Genomic DNA, 22,575 nt, shown 5'->3' on the forward strand with positions numbered 1-22,575 from the left:
CGAGCGAACACATAAACAACTAGGCTACCCCACCGCCCCTGTTCCATCAGAGAACGCAACGGCCATTACAAGATTGTGTTGTTTAACCGTAGGAAATTATATTTTGACACAGAAACATCGAAGTATCGAATCAGAGTAATGATCGGAAATAATATTATGATGAAAAAAAGTGGTATTTCTGTATTATGTTTTTTATTGTTAATCTCCATGTACCTGAAATGTGTATTGTTAGCCGGTTCCTGTGTAATAATGATATATCCGCCACGAAGGTGGAGTTGTACTGGGGTGTCTGGCTTGACCGGGACATCCATATACATCTGTCCAGTCTTAGTTACCTCTTTCATCTGCAAACATATTAGCACAGGTCAAAGCAGGTCAAAACACAGTTAATGCATTGTGAATAGAACATGGCTGATGTATCCTTTTATCATATAAGTGAGTTGAGTTAGTGAGTGAGTGATAGCTGCGTGAGTGATTGAGTAATAGAATGATTGAGTGACATATATAATGTGTCTCTGAGAAGAACGTCAGATATATAACATGCCAGCTTACCACTTTAGTGAGATCAATCTACGAAATCTATGACCATACATTTGGTGCCGAATGACCCCGGATCATATTCGGGATGCATCGAGGACTCAACCTGACCATCAGCCCACTGACTGTACAGTGAACTACCACACCTCTGACCATCAGCCCACTGACTGTACAGTGAACTACCACACCTCTGACCATCAGCCCACTGACTGTACAGTGAACTACCACACCTCTGACCATCAGCCCACTGACTGCACAGTGAACTACCACACCTCTGACCATCAGCGCCACTGACCTCACAGTGAATTACCACACCTCTGACCATCAGCCCGCTGACTGTACAGTGAACTACCACACCTCTGACCATCAGCTCACTGACTGTACAGTGAACTACCACACCTCTGACCACCAGCCCACTGACCTCACAGTGAACTACCACACCTCTGACCATCAGCACCACTGACTGTACAGTGAACTACCACACCTCTGACCATCAGCCCACTAAATGCACAGGGAACTACCACACCTCTGACCATCAGCCCACTGACTGTACAGTGAACGACCACACATCTGACCATCAGCCCACTGTCTGTACAGTGAACTGCCACACCCCTGACCATCAGCCCACCGACCTCAAAGTGAACTACCACGCTTCTGACCATTAGCGCCTCTGACCATCAGCGCCACTGACTGTACAGTGAACTACCACACCTCTGACCATCAGCACAACTGACTGGACAGGGAACTGTTATTTCACGCCAAACGGTAAATACTTTTTGCCGGAACTACTTTCAATCTGAGTGTATGTTTTCCAGAAAATACATACTACATGGAACACTTGGCTGTTCTCCTCAAATAACCATCCACTTGTGAATATCTCGAGACAGGTAAGGGTGAGGTGAGGGAGGTAGACATGTTATTTGAGAGGAAATCCAAATATCCTCTAAATAAAACTGTTACATTTTCCCTCTGTTATATATAGAGACTAAACATGCTATAACCGGATTGTTATACACTAACAATGAAAAAGCTGTAACATATTCTTGTCACTAACAGATACTAACCCTGTAGTAATTACTATCTACCTTCTTCCTCTGGTGGATATACATGTAGATAATAACCATGTTATAATTACTAACTACCTTCTTACTCTGGTGGATATACATGTAGATACTAACCATGTAATAATTACTATCTACCTTCTTACTCTGGTGGATATACATGTAGATAATAACCATGTTATAATTACTATCTACCTTCTTACTCTGGTGGATATACATGTAGATACTAACCATGTTATAATTACTATCTACCTTCTTCCTCTGGTGGATATACATGTAGATACTAACCATGTTTTAATTGCTATCTACCTTCTTCCTCTGGTGGATATACACGTAGATACTAACCATGTTATAATTGCTATCTACCTTCTTCCTCTGGTGGATATACATGTAGATACTGACCGTGTAATAACTGTACCATCTTCCGTCGGGTATGTACATTCTCAGAAGCTTCTGTTTCTGCAAAGATTGTAAAGAACAAATAAATAAAGTTACATGTTCTAGTCCATCTTAGAGCTAAGTGTATGGAATATTTATTAAAACACATCTGTGATGTCATTCTATCATGTTTCAGGAATGGAGAGTTGTTTTCAACTATACATTATCTTGAACCAACATTTTAATAAATTTCAATGTGGAATAGACGGAACTATTTTTTGCATTTTATCATTATGCCAAGTGAATATTTTATTTTTTTCCAAAACCATGTGTCGTCAGCGGGGTTCGAACCCGCAACGCTTGATTTGAGGCGGCACATCAAGGTATGGTGTGCAATTAATTAGTAAATATTTTCATAATTTTGCATAATGCTCAAAACCTCAAAATAATATGTATATGATATTGTGTTGGAGAAGGTTACCTCCAACAATGTTCATGTTTATAGCAATTAGATAAACCTTTGACGAGAAAAAAAACATCAGGTAATATATACATCCTTGTTCGGGGCTCTATATTTCCTTGTATTCCCTTCAGCATTTATTAACAATGTGCAAGCGATTGACAAATACTAGCTTAGGACCCAACGACATTATGAGGAGCCGTGTACCATGCATTGTAAATGTCAGCTTGGTGAGAGCTTGGTGCACGTGCAACAGCGGCGGAGAATGTATTCCTTGTGCATAATGCAAGGGCGACTCACGCAGTATAAAAACCGACAACAAAGAATTCTGGTTTATTTTTCAAATATTTTCTACAACGGAATATTTTGTCAAAGTGTAAACGTATGGATGATGTTTTAAGTAGGGGAATATTCTCATAACTCTCTATTCCTTCAAAATAATGGGCCTCAGGCGCTGCTGGGCCTCTGCTCCATTATTTTTAAGGAATGAGTTACGCGGACGTTCCCCTCTACATAATGGTCATGTCGTGAAAAGGCATTATTAAATACCAAGTTATCAGTCACAAATACAGTATTTCTGGTCGCGGTAAGTTACAGTTAGGGTTGCTATGGAGCACTAGTCAATGCATTTATAGATTTCAACTTCTTTATTATGAGTGAACACAACGTTTCGCAGTACATGTTTACTCTTTCATCAGGTGAATGAATGCTATGAGGTACCTTTTGTTATCTTGTTACTTTTGTTGTTCTTAAGGTACATTTCTGTGTTCTCTGCCACACGGCATTCAGTCATCTGATGAAGGAGTAAGCATATACTCTGAAATGTTGTGTTCCTCATAATAAACAAGTTGACATAATATATAAATTCTCTTCCTTATGTGTATTACTTCTAAATGCCATTCAAACACTTGACTAGTCTGAGCACCACTGTAAACCAAGCAGGAATGGCTTACCTCGTACAGTATAGGCGAGATGAGAAGCCCGCCGCCCCACAGGAACTGTTCATGGTTACCGTAAGTATTCTTGTCCTTTGGAAATCTGAAACAAAATATAGCACCATGGAAATGGGAAAAATAGTTCTCAACATAGTGCACAAGAAGAAGTTGAAATAAATATCATTTCCTTGTTTCAATTAATAAAACCACTGACAGATATCAAATGTTTTGTAAACCCATGTTGACCATAGAAGAAGATTTTTACTATTGATAAGTTGAACTTGTTTTAAACCTGTTGTGGTGCGGTTAAAAAAACTACTTTTGTTGTAAATACTTATCATTGTCAAGTCCAACACGTGTTCATACTCAGTAACTACATACTGGTAGAAACTCATCAACAAACTGGCAAGATCCTCACCATTCTAAAATGATAGTTTAAAATCCTGTATTCCGACTGGTCCGTCATCGGTATTGAATTTACGTTAAACAATGATTCTACCTTGAATTTTGAAACTACTTGATTTAGACTGGTTAATCAGAGGCATCAAATCACAATAAACCCCCTCTGATCGAAACAGACGATTTGACGGCCGCGTCACCACAGAAGCTAATATTTTTAGAAAAGGACTTCATTTACAGTGTTCCCCTTCAAATGAAATTTACAGGTATGGAATCAACGTTCGAAATCTCGACATAAAAAAGTCGGTTTATCTGAGTAATATGATTAACCTACACATGGACTAGAGCCCTGATGACAGTCTCGCCTTTAACATGTGAAAAGTAAAACAACGAGTACAGATGCGGCAAGAGTCTATAGCGCGTCTCCATCGCTTCCCGCGACATACGGACAACATCACCTCCGAAAGCCCCAGGATCTTGATTCTGAAGCAAAAAATACAATACCCATCACAATCTTCTACATTTAGTCAACTTGAAGATTGTTAAGGAGAAACGTTCAACATACATATCAAACATAAAATAAATGTCATGCACTATTGGTATGTCTAAAACTGTCTGATGCAACAAGCTTACAAGAACGCTACACTTTAACATTGAATAGAGGGGTTTCAACAATGACTAGATATACATAAATACATCTTAGAAATGATAGTATGTGCATTGGATTCATTGCATTTCTGAATTAATCCTTGAGTAATAACAGAGTATTTAATATATCTAGGTGGCACGTACAGCATAGTTTAGACCATTGTGGTTGCGACTGAATGTGTAGAATAACGACTATGTAAATACATCTTGGAACTGATGGTATGTGCATTGGATTCATTGTATTTCTGGCATTATCTGGCACCTACTATATAGTTGAGACCATTGTGGTTGCGACTGAATGTGTAGAAGGCCCCAAGCTGCATCCATCGACTACACAACTCCGCGGTAGTGTTGTCAAAGAAGCCACAGATATCAGCTCCAATCTGAAAGTATCACATGTGAAGGAGTGAACATGTTGAAATCAAACTAATCTGTGATATTAATGTATGCCTTTTATATTTCTTGTCATCTAGCTTTGGGATGGTATTTTTATGAGTATAATTCTGAAATGACGCCATGTGGCTGCAGAGTGGTCTTAAATATATATTATGTAATCTCAACGTGAATATCAGTTTTACTTACGTAAGGTATTCCAAACAAGTTAAACTCCAGAATACCTGAAAAAACGTCAACGAATTAGCATGTTCATTCAGTATAGACATTCATTCTCTTGGTTGGGCTTCAAACCTTTCTGCCAAAGGAGAAACTGTTTTGGCTCCACCACAATTTCCTGAAGTACCCGTTATGCTACAGATAACGCGAGGACATATGCGGCGTGTTACCGCTTAGCCCCAAGTTAAGTGGCAATCAGTCCCCCAAATTGCCCAATTTTGTACTTAATTTTTTTTTCTCCATGTATTCTTTATATCCCTGTTTGCATAAATCGTAAACATCGATTCCCCATGCATTACCTTCATCATTAACGGTTACAGAAGCGAATTGGATTCAGAAGTTGACAACTTACCAGAAATATATCTGAAAAGCATAGCATTAATCCTGAGGACGTCTTGATGAATACATATTTTTACTGACCTATGATGGATAATCTCATATCGTCCCAGTCACTTCTGTTATCCCCAAGCCAGTGTCCAGCTTCCTTGCCGCTACCAGGGAACGTGGACCGGGAGATGACGATACCACGCTTCCCTGTAGCCTCCCGTACACCCCTGGAAATAAGATACACTTTCATCCAGTTTGGGTCGATATATATTTGGCGTCTCCATATAAGAACATGATTCCTGGGATTACATTATTTTAGACTAAAATATTACAATGACTTTTCGATGGCTGGCATGGCTTCTATGGACAACATCATTTCAGCATTCAGATGCTTGTCATCATGATGACAGCACTGGATACCAACATCTCTAGCCATTGAATCATCCTTTCTGCAAGGTAGCTGCAAAATTGCTGACTAACAATAATCATATTCTCTCACACACAAATGCAAGGTGCAGTCATTAATGATCACCCATACAGCTGAGTAACTTCTATAGATGCATGTGTGGATTTAAAGAGACACTGCATCAACACACATAATTTAATTTCCTTAAAAAGGTGTGTGTGTGTGGGGGGGGGGGGGGGGGTGGGGGGGGGGAGAACACTCTTCTTCACAACTACTTCTCAGGGTCCCGTTCCACAAAACGTGCAACCCTCCAATCTGATTGTTTTGTATATTATTTTGGAATGTGCGACGGGCGCACAAAGCGATGCAGGTCGAAAAAGTCAACCATTTTTAAACCGAGGACAGCTTGCTAGAAATCCAGGGGTATATGGTGTACTTACTGTAAGGTAGACATAGTTTGGCTCCAGCCGTACAGACTGTGGACATCGTAGTGTCTGTACTCGTCATTGTTTCCCTGCCGAGCCACCATACATATTGTTTTGTCCGAGATTCGTCCATCAGTCTTTTCGCCGTCGTAGTTAAAGGCAGCTCCTGCCATAGGTAGACGTATGCGTCACGACACATTCAAACTGTGGCTATCAATGATCAGTGATCAGTGATGATAATATCGTGATGTGTTGCTTCTTACAATCGTTCATGACATAGGTATATTTCAAGCTGTCCGTACAAGGGTCGAGAACTCTTAAGAACCGTTCTTTTATCACGGCAATGTCAACGAAAATATTAAAAAGCAGTAGGGCCATGTCAAATTGCCCCAAAGGAAAAACAACAACAATTATTTTTACTTAATTATATCACCGAGTTATGTGCTTTCGGAAGCTTAAGAAACATTCGTAGTTTTCAAACACAAACACAAAAGTAAAACATCTCACTTATAAAAGACAACCATATCTAAAAAAACAAACCATCCTCGAGTATTTATTATGTCTGTGTGATGCTATACCCCTTGTAATGGTGAGAATGATCGCGATAAACATGAAAAGATATGATGTCCGAAAACCTAGGATCCGACGATAGCATAAACTTACAGGTTTGCACGTCATCAACATTAAAACCCATCTTGCAACAACCTGCTGCTGCTAAACACTCAACACAATCTCACGGGTTATGTATGGAGGGTCGTCATATTTGTTGTCGCTACACTTGAGACTCCAGTAGGGCTCATCCTTCTCCGGCCAGTTGAAGGGTTTCTCCTCGTTGGTGCCGAAGTTAGCAGGCTCGTTCATGTCCTGTCACAGAACGGGTTGTAATGGGATGTGTATTTAACTTGACTGCGAGAACATGTGTACAATTGTTAACCAATGCAATTCGAGTTTGCGAGATTTCACTGCAAAGGGGATCTGAAGGACCACCAGAAGCTTAGGTGGGATGACATGGGGCTTAACGTCGCGGCCAAGATTATTGTACTGATATAGTAACGTTCGTGGGGGGTGGGAGTGGGGGATCTGGGGGGGGGGGGGGGGGGGGGGGGGGGTTGCTTGTACTAGTCCGGACTGATGCCGACTTGTAGTGCCTACCCACTGAGACACCATGCCGCAGTGTTTAACATTAACACCCCACTAAGACACAGTATACTTAATCTGAGCCGACCAGTCCTTGTTCTAGCCCGTTTATCCTGAGAGTCAGATAGGGTAACAACAAATACTATTTTTAAATCCAGTTTGGTATGACGCACGGCTGGGGATTGAACACTGGACCTTCTACTCGCTGGGCAGACGCTCTACCACTACACCACGGAGGCGGTCACAGAAGCTCAGTGGCTACATAAATAAGTGCTGACTATCTAAAAACATGGCCAGTTGGGGTCTGAAAATAATCGAGTCTGGTGATTCATGTCGTGAGCATCGGTCCATGCAACTGTGATAGTCTGACATGTGATCAACAAAGTCACCAAGACTGACCATCCGACCCATTTAGTCTTACGACAAGCATAGGTTGCTGGGGACCTATGTTCTTACCAGTAACCAATAATCCTCAGGTATGTGACTGCTTGTTCTAATTCTGTGTGTTTGTTGTTTAACGCCGCACTCAGCATATTCCAGCTGTATGACAGTGGTTTGTAAATAATAGAGTCTGGACCAGACAATCCAGTGATTGACATCATGAGCATCGATCTACGCAATTGGGATACGTTGACATGCTTCAACCTAGTTGGGGAGCCTGACCACCCGATCCCGTTAGTCGCCTCTTACGAAAAGCATGGGTTTATGAAGGTACAGCGTTAGCCCACTGAGAAACCATGCCGAAGTTAAACATTGATGCCCCACTCAGATACTGACTCCACTCCGATCAGCTGTTGTACTTACTATCCACAGCCCATCAAATGGCAACTCGTTGTGGTGCTTCACTATTAACTCTTTCCACACCTGGTTGGTCTCTGGCTTGAAGAAATCGGGAAATACGGTCTTGCCCTTTGGCCACACCTGTGGACAGATACCATTTAGCAGACTTCTGTGGTAACACTTGCTATGGGAGCAGCATACTGACCCATCAATCAGTTGGACGGCCCACTCCACAATAACACCAATAGAAACCCTATCCGCCCCTCATGGTTTATTCTCCCTGCAGTGTTTTATTGTACGATAAACAACAACACCAGTTTATTAATTCTCATAGGAGATATCAACAGCATGTACAACCTCTTGAAGGATGAAATATTCAAACTTAAGAAATATTTTCCCATATTTAAAAAATGATGACGCCCAAAATAGAATCCGACCCCTGCAATGTCGGACCAGTCCATTTTATGCACAATCCGCATATTTTGACAATCCTCACGTCGATAACCTGTACGTTTTCTCCGAATAACGATTGTCATATCTCACATGCTTTTGGGTGCGATCGCCCGGCCTTCGTGTTTATATGCTTTACCCAGCTATACATCTATGGAGAACAACACTCCTCTCTCAAAAATAACGTTGGCCAATATATGACGTCATCACGTTGCGAGCGTAGGTTCGAATTCCAGAAATGACGTCATGATAGAGCAATTTTCTTTTGTGAAATACACCACGATTCGTTTTTCATTGTTCTTTGCTATTTATCGCGAAGCTCTCTTATATTTAAATATATTACATGTATGTCGACGAAGGTTTGTCAAGTCTCTGTCAATACAATAATGTTTAATGGATGTCAGAAAGATGAAATAGTTTCAATATTTAGATTCAAACACAGATACAGAAACATGCCACAACAGGGTTACTGTAAGTTAATTTTCCTTCTTGACCAATAACCACATAAAGAAATAAAAAAACATATATGGACTTTTGCCTGAAGTAAAACATTGTGCCTAAAATACTTTGACAGTTGGCATAGGCGATGTGGTGACTCACGTATCCAAGTATTGCCCCATCAGTATCCTGACTTCCCCCTGGGATGGACACGGAGGAGTTCGGCCACATGATGTTCCCCCGGACCGCCTTCATGCGTTCGTAAGGTTCGTAGTCAGTCTCGTTGGAGACCAGAGCTGGATCCTGGAACAACCTCCCTATGTTCAAAATGTTTATTTTCTGATACCTTTGAGAATAATTCATTAAGAGCATGTTTACATTAATTATTACCAACAGCACCAAAGATAATGAATGAATGAGTTTATGTCAGTAAAGAGGCCCATTGTACAATTATGGATACAGTGGATTACAACATTATAACAAAGGACAATGATGACTGATCTGTCGCATTTATGTGATCGAGAAGAACAAATGGTTCTACATTTGACTTGGAAGACTATTGGCAATGATAGTTTGTTAGTTATTCCATAAGTAAAGCATACACATATCAAATATATGTAGCACAGTTTCTTTGAGATGCCTCACCAGAATTATAATGGTCTTCATGCCACCCCTTTGCAGTTCCTGGAAGTATTCCCCGAGACCTGGATAGTTGACGTGGTCGACGGTGAAATCTTTTCGCTCGTCCATATGGTCTATGTCAGCATACTGTACATCCTAGCATCGAATAAAGAGGACACATTCAACAAGAGCTGAAGCTGTTGACGGGCGATCTCCATCCAAGTGGCCAAGTGTGGATCAGTCTTCGCCCTAGCAGCCAGTGGTTTCTTGTGAGACACACACCATACATATAAGGAAGGGTTTTGAAGTACATACATGCTTAATCAACTGGCCAAATGCACATTAACCTTCAGCTGCATCTCACTGACAGAACATACGACACTGTTAGGTAGCATTAGAAGCTGCAGTGTCCATAAGGATTCAACTATGAATTGCAACTTATTTTCCATTCTTTCCGCATTTTCCCGGGACAAGGGAGTTGACTGACTATAAAAGTCCAGTTTCCACCCTTGCCGAACTTAGCTGGGATTTCTTGGCTCGATCGTAGCCAGTGGCTGTTACGGGTTATATCCCTCCTATTGACCAATCAGATTCCACCTCTCATGTCACTTGCATTAGCTTCAAACAATCAAGAACTATATTGTGAAAAAACAGGTGTAATTCCGCGAAGTGCATCAAATCACGTGACCACCTTGATTAGAAACATGAAAGGGTTTGGAAAATATCTGTTGACGCCAAGTTGGCAGTAGACATGCTTTACAAATCCAGCAATCAAAAGAAATCTGCAGACGAAGAACCGGATGTCGATTTGATTATGCTATTTTTATTGGACGATGCATAAACTCGTCAGTCCAGCCAAAATGTTCATAAATACAGCCTAGTTCCGCAAGAGTGGACTTTAATAGTTGGTTCACTCGCTTGCCTCGGGAAGATGTTCTTTCCGATTCAGTTGTTAGCGCCTTTATGAAGCAATAAAAAAACAAAGGAAAGGATTACATGGCCACATGTTTGTGTGACTGAGCGTGTTACATTGACTCTTACATGTGGTATGCCGGCATCCCTAGTTCGCTGGACAGCATCCTTCAGGTTCTGAATATTGTTGTATCCATAGCGACAGAGCTGGAATCCAAGGGCCCAGTAGGGAGGAAGGAAGGGGCGTCCTATGGCCTACACGGTGGATAGTGAAGACAAATGCACATAGGCAAGCTGTGTTGTTTTTTAAATCGAGATCTGAACAATTATGATACATTTTTTTAAACGAGTCATATTGTATTTGATTATATGTATTGTATGACCCTTGTCCCCGTCTAGACTGACTGTGGCAATATCTGAAATGACTACAATTGATTTTCGTTGACTACTCTTATAGTTTTTGTCAAGCAAACAAGACTCATAAATTGTTGCCAGTGACATGGTAAAGATCTTTGATCGACTTTAGGTTCTACCCAACCTGACCCATCAGTCCGATTCTCAAATTAAATGTCCTACACATCCTGTATATTACTTATTTTGGCAAACTACACACTCGCCTTAGCACTGAATCACTGACAGACTTTCAACAGAAACCAGAGGAATGTGAATACGCATTGATGAGCATACCGTTGTGTATTGGCTGGTGACGAGGTCCGGCGTTGGCCCAAGGAATACATAGAAGTCCAGGATGCCGCCAGTCGTGCGGTAGGTCAACATCGGCATCGGGGAGAACGTATAGTCTGGGAACAGCAACATCTATCATTGGTCGGCACATTGTTCATGCGTTCCCACCTTTACCTCAGAATCCACTGTATGCAAATGACTCCTTGGCCAATTAATACAATTGTACTTATCACATCTAAAGAAAACTAATTGTAACTACAACAAACTTTTAACATAGTGATACAGTCCAGGCAGAGGCCGTGTCGCCCCCTGTGTTGAGGGTGGGAGCATATTTTCGTTCCACCCCAAATTTAGCTCCGACCCAGAAAGCATATCAGGATTAACTACATCAAATGTCTCTGAAAACGATATGCACCTCCAAAGGAACAATTGTTCCGCCGGAACTTATATGCCCAGGGAACCGAATCTTATCATCCAAAACTGGCTCCCACGGGAGATATTGCTTGGGTGATGTCAGGCGATACCTACATTGAAGATATGGCTGTATTGAAATTGCATCACAATGCTTTGCAGACCATTGTGACGCCATTGTTACCATGACATCACTAATGGCTCTGCTACTGAAGGTGTTAGCAGTACTTTTTACACTTAAGACATTGTTGATATATTTGATATCAAAAGATACTCGATTGAGATTCTCCATTTGTCACCTAGGTACTTTCCCACATGAAAGGGGGCGGTCGGGTAGCCTAGTGGTTAAAGCGTTCGCTCGTCACGCCGAAGACCCGGGTTCGATTCCCGACATGGGTACAATGTGTGAAGCCCATTTCTTGTGTCTCCCGCCGTGATATTGCTGGAAAATTGCTAAAAGCGGCGTAAAACCAAACTCACTCACTCCCACATGAAAGCTGTAACACTTGAACAGCTGATACAGGCTTTGTAAATATGAATAATGAACTACGAAATGGGATCAGCACTATGGAGACTTTCTATATGACTACTTACAGGAATAGTGGTTGGCGACTACTTACAGGAATAGTTGTTGGCGACTTTTTACAGGAATAGTGGTTGGCGACTACTTATAGGAATAGTGATTGGCGAGATGAGATGAAAAGTCGTCACCAGTGCATATATTCACATCATCATTGAACATGTTCAAAGTCTGTGAGTGGAGGTGTATATTGGGCTTTGATCATCATGCAAATACAGTTAATCATTTACTATGATGGTGTTGGTGTCTTTTACACAGTCTTCAATTAACAGAACCTACGCTTGACATATAGTGGTTGACCTGGATGAATTGTGTCTGGACAGTATATATATTGTTTATTCACAAAAAGTGTTAGGCCGTAGGCCTATTACACAGAAGTATTTACAGAGAGAGGGAGAAAAAAGAATGACCACTAGTTTACATATACATCCATATCCATACACATTCATACACATGCATATACACAAATAAATATTTAGACTGTATGTAATGAACGAAGTGGAAAAGCTTTGTAAACGTAGACTGCTAGATTTCGTATGATTTTAGAGTTAGTGGATGACATAAGAGCATTAAATTTATTTTTAGAAGGGGTTGTAAAATATTTAGGAGGAATGTATTCAGCTCTTAAATTATTATAAGCATTGCATACAAGCACAAAATGATATTCGTCCTCAATAAAATTCTGGTTACACATCAAACACAGTCTCTGTTCTCTAATTTCCTTAATATATCGAAGGTCTCAATTCGCAGCCGATGGGAGGAGCATCTCAACTGAGCAAGAGCAGCTCTGAATTTTGAAACATTTACTACCTTGATATAGCTTTCTAAGCCAAATGAAATTTTGTAAAGAGAGTAACTCTTGGATTTAGTGCTAGATGAAACAGCTGCATGCCAATCTTGCTCAGATGAGGCTTTTAAACGGTTTACAAATTCCAAGATAAAGCTTCTACTATTATTACTAAATTGCATCTCCCATATGTAGCCAAAACCAAACGAATAGAGAATGTGTTTGATTTTAGAGACCCAGTTGATCTTACCATTATTAACATCAAGTAATAATAATCTATAACATTTCTTAACTAATCTATTTTCAGGCAAATGTAAAATTCTGTACCAATAAGTAACTACACGCTTAAAAGCACATATGTACATAGGGTACCTTCCGCATTCCCCCCGAACCACATGATTTGATGAAGATTGTTTAACCCCAAGAAAGCGTTTACATGCTAGTATCTGGATTTGCTCTAATTCTTTGTAGGTACTACACCCCAAATCTCGGCACCGTATAAAAGAATTGGAGATATTTTAGAATCAAAAATTTTGAAAAACAAGTCATAAGGAAGAGGTTGAAGCATTTTTAGAGATTTAATGACACCAAATAGGACCTTTTTAGCTTGTAAAGCAGCACTATTAACATGCAAAGACCAGGAGAGAGTTTTTGAAAGAATGGTACCGAGATATTTATAAGAACTTACACACTGAAGTTTTTGACCTTTGAAATACCACATTTTATATTTTGATAAAATACCCCCGTTTTTAAATACCACTACCTTAGTTTTATCCAAGTTGACTGTTAGATGATAGTTACTACAAAAACTTTCCAGAGCTTTTATGCGTTTTTGAAGGCCATACACAGTATCAGCAATAAGTGCAACATCATCAGCAAACAACAATAGAAAAATCTGTACAGTGTCAGGGTGTAGCTGTACACCTGGAGTGCATGTTGATTCTATATACAAAGCTAAGTCGTTTATAAAAATAGAAAATAAGAATGGACTCATTACGCAGCCTTGCCGAAGTCCTAGAGGGCAATCAAAACATTCTGTAAAACAATTTCTGATCTTAACACAGCTTTTAACACAGGAATAGATGGATTCTAATGCAATTAACATTTTTGGGGACACACCTCTGGATTTAAGAACTAGCCAAAGTTTAGATCTATTTACAAAATCGAAAGCCTTTTTAAAGTCAACAAAAAGAACATATAATTTACCACGCTTCTTAGACAGATAATGCTGGATTACAGACTGCAGAATAAATATATTATCAATAGTACTATAATCTTTCCTAAAACCAGCTTGAGAGTCACAAATTTTATCATACGCATCAGACCAGAACGTAAGTCTTGAATTAAGTACAGATACATAAAGTTTACAAAAAGTGCTGAGCAAGGAGATACCACGGTAGTTATTGGGGTTTGAGTAATCGCCCTTCTTATGCAGAGGTATAATAACACCAGTACACCGCGACTCTGGAAAGGAACCATTTTCAAATAAAATGTTAAACAAGGTTGTTAGGTATGGTACTATTAAATCACTTGATGCTTTGAAAAATTCAGAAATAAGAGAATCATTTCCTGGCGACTTGCAGTTTTTTAATTGATTGATAGCTTGCAACACCTCGTCTTCAGTTATACGGCTGTCAAGGATAGAACATGTGACATCATCAAAAGGATAATCTACACCATCTTTCGTAATATCACGAGAGAAGTCGGTATGCATATCTTGGAATAAATTTTTAAAATGCGAAAACCAGTCACTAATGGGGATAGACGATTCCCTTTCTTCAACACCAGTGTATTTTCTTAACATTTCCCAGAATGTTTTGCAATTATTGATATTGGATGAAAGTCTGTCACGAATCAAATCATTAAAAGCTCTTTTCTTACACCTTACGATATCCATATATGTTTTACGCTGCAGTGAATAGGCTTGTAACGAAACATTATCCTTTTTCCTATTAAAAACATCTAGTAGTCGGAAGGCTTCTCTTCTGGACAGTAATGGATGCACATAGCGTAATTGATAAACTGATCCACACCTACACGGTATATACATACCTTGAGCATTGCTGTTGAGGAGAAGAACGCCGTGAGAGTTGCCGTCGTTTTCCACACACATGTAGTACGGGTGGACGCCATAGTGGTTGTTGTAGCTCTAGATCAACAGTAATGTGATGACAATTAATTTTTTTTTAAAAAGTCCATTTATATGGCGCTGTACTACATGCATAAGCATGCTCTAAGGGCATAGACATTTATAACCTCGGTCAATGGATCAGTGTGCTTTCAAGGATGATTATCAACGATTATTTGCAAGATAATCGATAAGATAATCAACTAAAAGGCAGTCACTTAAAGACAACACAGAACATTCATCAACTTAAATCACCAATTGTCTGAACCTAATGTACAATACTACCATGTCGGGGTAAAGTATTCTTTTAATGTGATGGACACTGTTCTCGGTGTAGTACACTTGGTGTCACGATCCGATAAAACATGCAAAGGAAGTCACCAAGCAAGAACTACTGTTGGCAAGCTCGGTACATCGAGGCGAAGCCAACTCAAACTTTTCATGGGGTTCCCAAAACGTTTAGATTGATATTTTCCAACGTGTAAATGTTAAAGGAGTCAAATGTGGCTGCCAATCACTTGGCAATGCACCATACATCGGGTCGTGTTCTCACTTATTTTAAGAAAGACATCACATGATGAAGAAATTATTACTGAAATACGTTTTTGTATCGTATATAGCTTGTAGTAGGAACAAAAAGTATTCTCCTTGTATAATATAATTTGTATTCCTAATATATGAATTTATGATACCAAGACACACTAAAATAATATTATCCATTTCTTATATATTACAGAAAATATTTGCTTCCGGTTAAGAACCCACATGAAACCCCATGTATCCTCCGTGATCCTGCTTCAACTTATCATGTATAATTGAAAAGCTATATGGTAGCCATATCTCCCAACACTGAGAGGCAAGATAAAATGTACATGCTATATTGGTTCCCCACCCTCAAAAGTGACAGTTACACCAACAGTTATACCAGATATTATAAGTCGTAGCAGTACACGAGGGGTACAGGTGGTTGTATGCGTCCCGCGTTAGGTGGCATACCAAGAGCCGGAGGCATGTGCGTTGAAGCGAGGTAAATGGGTTTTCTCATCAGATCTCATCATTCTCACATAGAGTGAGTGAGTTGGGTTTAACGCCGCTTTTAACAGTATTCCAGTTATATCGCGGCGTGTCAGCTTAATGTGGGAGGAAAGCCCGAAGTGATGCAGGTCTCAGACGTTTACCACTTCGGTGAAACCCACGAGCACGGGTATGGTGCTGACAAACCTAGAAACATAATTGGGGCGAACCGGGATTCGAACCCACAATCATAGGTTTCTGGCGTACCCAAGGGACGCAACTCTGCACAGCGAATCGCGGCGCCTTAGACGACTGGGCCACCCGTGCCCCCCTTCTCACATAGAGGTATGATAAAAAGTACTATACTGGTTCCGTACCCCCCAGGCGTTGACAGTGGGCTGGTCCCGGGAGAACATGGGCCAGGTCTTGTACCAGCTGTTGTGTCTGAAGGAAGCGTGCAGGTTCTCCCCGAAGCCGTACACGTTTGGAGATGGCAGGCGGGTCGAGATTTGGAGGAACTGGTCGTCAAACGTCAAACCGCCCACGCCCGTGTCCCAGCTGGGAGGTAGATACAGAACTGGCTATAAATTGTACGTTTGTATAACAGCAATGACACGAGGGTATGTAAATATCCAAGGACTGAGAAGGAATACCTGACCATGTAGAAGTACCCAGCATCTGTGTAGATTATTTTTGCAACTAATACGTCTTGCACGTCGTGTTATTTTAACAAGGGCAGATAATCCATACTTCATCGTCATTCCCCTTTTTTCGTGGTGTAGCTTTTGTACATATTTTAATGTTATGTTTTTTCTTCGTATTTAAGTACTAAATATGAAATATGAATTTCCCTCGGGATAATAAAGCCTCATCTTATAACCTAGTCTTTTTCTCACAAAATGTGAATACATGTGTTTCACGATTAAAAGTGGTAACATCTACTGAACAATGAATGTCATCTGCAATTATTTGTGACAATGCAGTGATGTCACATTACCGAGGGCCGCACTGCAAGCAATGAAAACAATTGAACAATTTGAGTGAAGTAGTCGTTCTTCGTGTAGCAAAACTTCTCATGACCAGTGGGGTAGCCTAGTGGTTAACGTGTTCCCTCGTCACGCTGAAGACCCAGTTCTATTCCCGACATGGGTACAACGTGTGAAGTCCATTTCATGATGTCCCCCGCCGTGATGTTGCTAAAAGCGGCGTAAAACCATACTAACACCATCATGTCCAGTTGAGTATATCAATGCCTTATGGAAACATGTCCGTCTACTTACATAACTGTGCCTGTGCTTTTCCTCACAATCTTGAAGCTGAATGTCTGGTTATTGGTTATGACCAAGTCGTAGGTAAGATTATCTCCCCTGTTTTCTGGCAGAACCATACTGAGAGGAACCGTATACCGCTTAGTGACTGGATAATCGAACTGAAAGAATGATCACAATCCACATAAATGTGGAAAAAGTGCATTTGCACAAGTGTACTTACAATGAACCACTACCATGGAATATACTTGGGATGGCGCTAGCAGTGTCTGTGATGGGTGCCGGGTGTTGTGTGGTTTGGGGGTGGCGACAAGTGGAGGAACAGACATGTTTCTTGGATACATGATACTTTTTCGGGTATTGGTGCAAACCATACATTATTTCATCATTTTTTTCCCACTTTTCTCACCACATCCAGAGACATTTTTGTAAATGTTTTGTATTTCCCCTTTCATAAACACTCATAAAACATATTGCGCAATATGCAACAGATAAACTATTCTTATCCAAAAGGAGGATTTCTAAAATATTGATCATATCATCTGACCATTGTTTCGGAAGCTAAGCACTGAGTTGAGAAACACGTTAACATTTATTGTAGATCGAACCACCAATTTCAATACACACAAATTATGTACCGTGAATCTAAGGACGTCGTTTCCTCTCATTTCCACATTGAACGTAATATTCTGGACATCATTTCCAAACGGCCCTTCTCCAAGTCTGGTGAGAGGTACCCGGAAACCAAGAGTTGTCTGCTCAACTGGTCCAGAGACCGAATACCCATAATCCTCTTGCCGGAAGTAGCACAATGGGAAAGGAGCACGTCCATCTTTGTCGAAGATACAGTTTCGTTTCTCGCATTCTTCTTTTGTGACGCCAATCTTCCAACTCAAGGCTTCAGGGTAGCAGTCGATTCGGGAGAAGTGATCCTGTGTTTCATGCCTGTGAGTACACAACAAGCCAAGTTCATCAAATTGTGAGAGTGTGGGGAGTTTCGTCTAATGCCACTCTGAAGAAGATGTACATGGAGGCTGGAAAATATCTGAATATGACACAATAACTGTTAACTTCAAACCCAAACAAGAGTCATCAGAGTCAAATCACACAACGCCCCCCAAATTTGAAAGAACAAATCTGTTACTTCAAGTCCAACTTGATAAGAAAATCCGTCTGTCCGTATACAAGTTGGTTGGTTGGTTTGTTGTTTAACGCCACACTCAGCAATATTTCACCTATATGACGGTGGTCTGTAAGTATTGGAGTCTGGACCAGACAATCCAGTGATTACTAGAGTAGTTATTGATCTATCAAAACAATACCATGGAATTGGGATTCGGAACTTTGTATTTCTATGTCAGGTACACACAACTATGAATAAAGTCAAAATCAAACTTGTTGCAATGGAAACAGAAAATAATATAAATTCTAAAAATCACTAAATAGCAATAGGCATCAGTTGACAACCTGGTCTTTGTGTGTGCACCGTTTCAAGAGAGAGTACCTAATAGTTTTAGAGAAATAATCCACAGTACTATGAACACAGTCAGAGTCAAACTTGTTGCCATGGAAACAGGTAATGATATTTTCTTTAAAATTCCTAAATAGCAAATGACACCACTTCAGGCCTTGATTAATACATACACCAAGTTTGGATGAAAAATGTTGATTAGTTTTTAGTTCTGCTCCGGTCACAATACCTACCTCCATTTCAGCTAAGTAAAACTTGTTTCCATGGAAACAGGGAAAAATCAAATTTTGAAAATATCCTAAATAGCAAAAGGAACCACTTTAGCCCTTGGTTAATACATGTACCAGGTTTGGATGAAAACTTTAACAGTTTTCAAGTTGTGCTCCTAAACGACATCTCGTCCACCCCCTTTTGAGACCAAATTGTTTGCATGGAAATCAAGAAAAATAAAAATGACAAAAATCCAAGCAAAAGGCACCACTCATTATATGCTAGGGGGATAACAAAAATCACTAAAGAAACATCTGCCAAAAACACTTTCATGACACGCCCCATACTCTCTCCTTCCAGCAATATTTGGCTTTCTGAGCCTTTTGATTTCAGATAATAATTGTTCAACAAATGCCGTGAATGAAGAATAGTACTTCAATTTAACAAAATATATGTACTTTCTTTTAACGCTTTTATTTTAATTTCAAAAAGCACTTTTGTCAATTTTTAGTGGCATGAACCAATCTAGACCCACTGTCTTACTGCATTTCACATCAATGTTTCAGACTCATTTCAAATCAATGGTTTTTTTAGGTTCCTTGTTTCTTATGCTATGTTTACAGGCACCACGTCTAATGCTGGGGTCTAAGTGCAACAAATATTTTGCACTAATATGGAGAGGAATCCTTATACAGTTTTACAATGTGTTCTTTAAAAAATACACTATTTCTTTAAATTCCACGATATTTTGACCCTACACATCTCTACAAACTTACGCTATGTTTTGTGGCTCTTGGAAAATGATTCTTAAAGGTCGATTCAATACATGTCAGCTGATCAACGTAATCTATACTCACGTCCAGGTAAGCTGGAATGGTTTATTCACCGGTAGGTCATCAGTGATCCTGAGAATCTGAAACAATCCAGTGTCACGACACACTTGAGTGATGAATGTTCTGGTGCACTACGAGTCTAGTCTTCAAGTTCATGTCAAATACACCACAAAAAAAACATAAGCCCTGGTTACTAGGTAGGATAGGGGTCAACTGAGTTAAGGACACATTGAGTTACCGATTGCAACTGGTTGAAACTTTAACTTTTCCGTTTTGCTTTACCTATATACAGCAAATTAGGATAACATTTATATGTGCATCACATGTGAAGTTGAGGTCACTGTACCCGCACTTTTATATATGTACCATATGTTGGTTTGTTTGTTTGTTGTTTAACGCCGCAGTGATTAATATTACAGCTATATGACGGCGGTGTGTAAATAACCAAGTCTGGACCAGACAATCCAGTGATTGATATCATGAGCATCGTTCCACGTAATTGGGATACGATGACATGCATCAACCAACTCAGCGAGCCTGACCACCTAATCTCGTCAGTCGCCTTTTATGTCAAGCATGGGTTGTTGAAAACCCCAGATCTTCATGGATCTTCACCAATGGAAAGTTTAGGTCACTATATGTAAAGTTGAGGTCACAATACCCTCCTATCTTCTTACCTTTTTAGCAGAATCAAATGTAAAGTTGAGGTCTCTGTTCTCTGATATTAGCCTCACGAGGTTGACTTCGATATTCACACCGAGGACAAAGATGTCGTCTATGTAGAGGTCATTGACCTCCGACACTGCATTGTGTTCGATAGTCAGGTCAAGTACATTCTGTAACCATCAAAGATCAACTATTTACAGAATGCCGAAAGTAATAGCGAAAGTGAGCAGGTTGCTTTAGAAGAAGGAAGTGACGTAGGGCAGAGGAAATGGCGTGCATAGACGGAAAGTAGAGGTACTTAAAGAGTGAGTAAGTGGGGGAATGTTAAATAAATGCTGCCTGTAAACCCATTTAGCGAATTACTGTCTCAGCGTCTTAGACCTGTATCACTTTAGTCTTTCCCAGCCTCTCACAGGACAATGTGTCTTGAATGTCTGTATATAAATATTAAACTATATCCACGTTCACCACGTTTGGTAATAAAAGCCCCTTGGATCAACGAATAATGCTTTTCCTTTGGTTGTCATGTGGGATTGAGGAGTACAAAGCTGAAAATTTAAATGTGTTGACAGAACTGAACGTCGTGGGTTTTTTTATATTACAAACATTTACGCAAATCCTTTTAGTTTTTGAGAATCCACATGGCTATAATTTCACTTGTCTCAAATACATTCTGTCAATATAAAGAAAGTCCTTCGTCTATTATATGAAGGATTACGGTTGATCTTTGAGTGATCTTTATTTGGTGGTACATTTTCTGGACCCAGCATTATCCTTCCCTTGTGTGGTTTTTTTTAGCTTTGGGATCCATCTTTGGGATTAAGAGTAAAGTACTGATGCATGGTTGATGCAGATTTCATCCTCAGTTAACACACTGGCCTTAAATGTGGCATCATTTGATGTGTCTTTTCTCTGATCGCACCATTACTGTCGTGGATCTTACATATAATGGTTATGTTATTTGAAGTCTTGTCCGTGGACACAACAATGTTGTGGGAACAAGTTAAGTTGTCTTGAAAACACTTCGAGATTACTGGATTTATTTCACTGTGATTATTGAAACATCTGGTTCAACAAGAAACAAGAAACAAGAAACAAGAATGTGTTTTTAATCAAAAACATATGTCTCCAAGCTAGCTCAAGTTGTAACAGTAAATGTGTTTGCAAATCCAAGAAACAAAAATAGCAAATGATAGACTCGAAAGATAATTGTTTCATGCAGAAATATTCATTAGATGCAGCGATTTGACGGTAAAAAAGCGCTACTTGTTTCCAAATTGTTTCCGTGGAAACACAAGAAATTAAAAAAATAAAAATTGAAAAATATGAAAAGGCAACAGTTGAGCATGTGGCCATTTGACATGTATTGTTGCATGCAAAGATATTCATAAGTTTGAGAGTTATGCCTCGGAAACAAAGCCTAGAGTTGTTTGAAAACTCACTGTATCCATCAAAACGTAACAAAATATAAGAGAGATTAGAAAATAGCAATCAGTTACGCTGATAAGCAATGCATATGCCAAGTTTTGTTAAAAAGGGTTGAAAGGTTTTCAAGTTATTACCCGGAAATAAACCCTTCCCTCGTTAAGACCAAATCAAAAATGTTTCCATGGAAGAAAATATAATTTTTAAAAAAGATTCAAAAAGCAAAGGGCACCAGTTAAACAGATGATCAATGCTATGCGAAATTTCATTGAAATATCTTGAACAGTTTAAAAGGTATGTCCTGGAAATGAACACGACTTACATGTGAGACTAAGTCAGAATTGTTTCCATGGAAACGTAAAAAATATGTTTTGGAAAGAATTTAAAATAGCAAAAGGCACCAGGTCAGCTGATGAGCAATGCATATGCCAAGTTTCACTCGTTGAACGGTTACGGTCCGGAAACCAACCTTTCCCTAGTTTGAGATTAAATCAAAATTGTTTTCATGGAAAGGTAAAAAATAAAAATTTGGAAAAAAAATCAAGATCGCAAAAGTCACCGGTTGAGCTGAT

The 22,575-nt window shown here is 39.7% G+C and overlaps 1 protein-coding gene across 2 annotated transcripts in view; it reads right to left on the bottom strand.

Moving 5' to 3' along the window:
• LOC139478824 (maltase-glucoamylase-like) overlaps window positions 1-22,575 on the bottom strand; it is a 69,170-nt gene that overhangs the window by 22,675 nt on the left and 23,920 nt on the right. For both annotated transcript variants that reach the window (XM_071261484.1, XM_071261483.1), the window contains 20 exons: window positions 20,590-20,748; window positions 19,937-19,992; window positions 18,037-18,343; window positions 17,411-17,559; window positions 16,508-16,688; window positions 15,041-15,137; window positions 11,214-11,326; window positions 10,656-10,781; window positions 9,639-9,770; window positions 9,156-9,296; window positions 8,130-8,246; window positions 6,926-7,052; window positions 6,204-6,354; window positions 5,451-5,584; window positions 5,001-5,035; window positions 4,685-4,801; window positions 4,105-4,253; window positions 3,390-3,474; window positions 2,001-2,057; window positions 214-344 (listed from right to left, as the gene is read on the bottom strand). In XM_071261484.1, coding sequence (XP_071117585.1) covers window positions 214-344; window positions 2,001-2,057; window positions 3,390-3,474; window positions 4,105-4,253; window positions 4,685-4,801; window positions 5,001-5,035; window positions 5,451-5,584; window positions 6,204-6,354; window positions 6,926-7,052; window positions 8,130-8,246; window positions 9,156-9,296; window positions 9,639-9,770; window positions 10,656-10,781; window positions 11,214-11,326; window positions 15,041-15,137; window positions 16,508-16,688; window positions 17,411-17,559; window positions 18,037-18,343; window positions 19,937-19,992; window positions 20,590-20,748 — 2,564 coding nt within the window. The remainder of the gene's footprint in view (window positions 1-213; window positions 345-2,000; window positions 2,058-3,389; window positions 3,475-4,104; window positions 4,254-4,684; window positions 4,802-5,000; window positions 5,036-5,450; window positions 5,585-6,203; window positions 6,355-6,925; window positions 7,053-8,129; window positions 8,247-9,155; window positions 9,297-9,638; window positions 9,771-10,655; window positions 10,782-11,213; window positions 11,327-15,040; window positions 15,138-16,507; window positions 16,689-17,410; window positions 17,560-18,036; window positions 18,344-19,936; window positions 19,993-20,589; window positions 20,749-22,575) is intronic.

Source organism: Haliotis cracherodii, unplaced genomic scaffold (assembly GCF_022045235.1).
Source record: "Haliotis cracherodii isolate W230 unplaced genomic scaffold, xgHalCrac1.p SCAF_4, whole genome shotgun sequence".
NCBI classification, from domain to species: Eukaryota; Metazoa; Mollusca; class Gastropoda; order Lepetellida; family Haliotidae; genus Haliotis; species Haliotis cracherodii.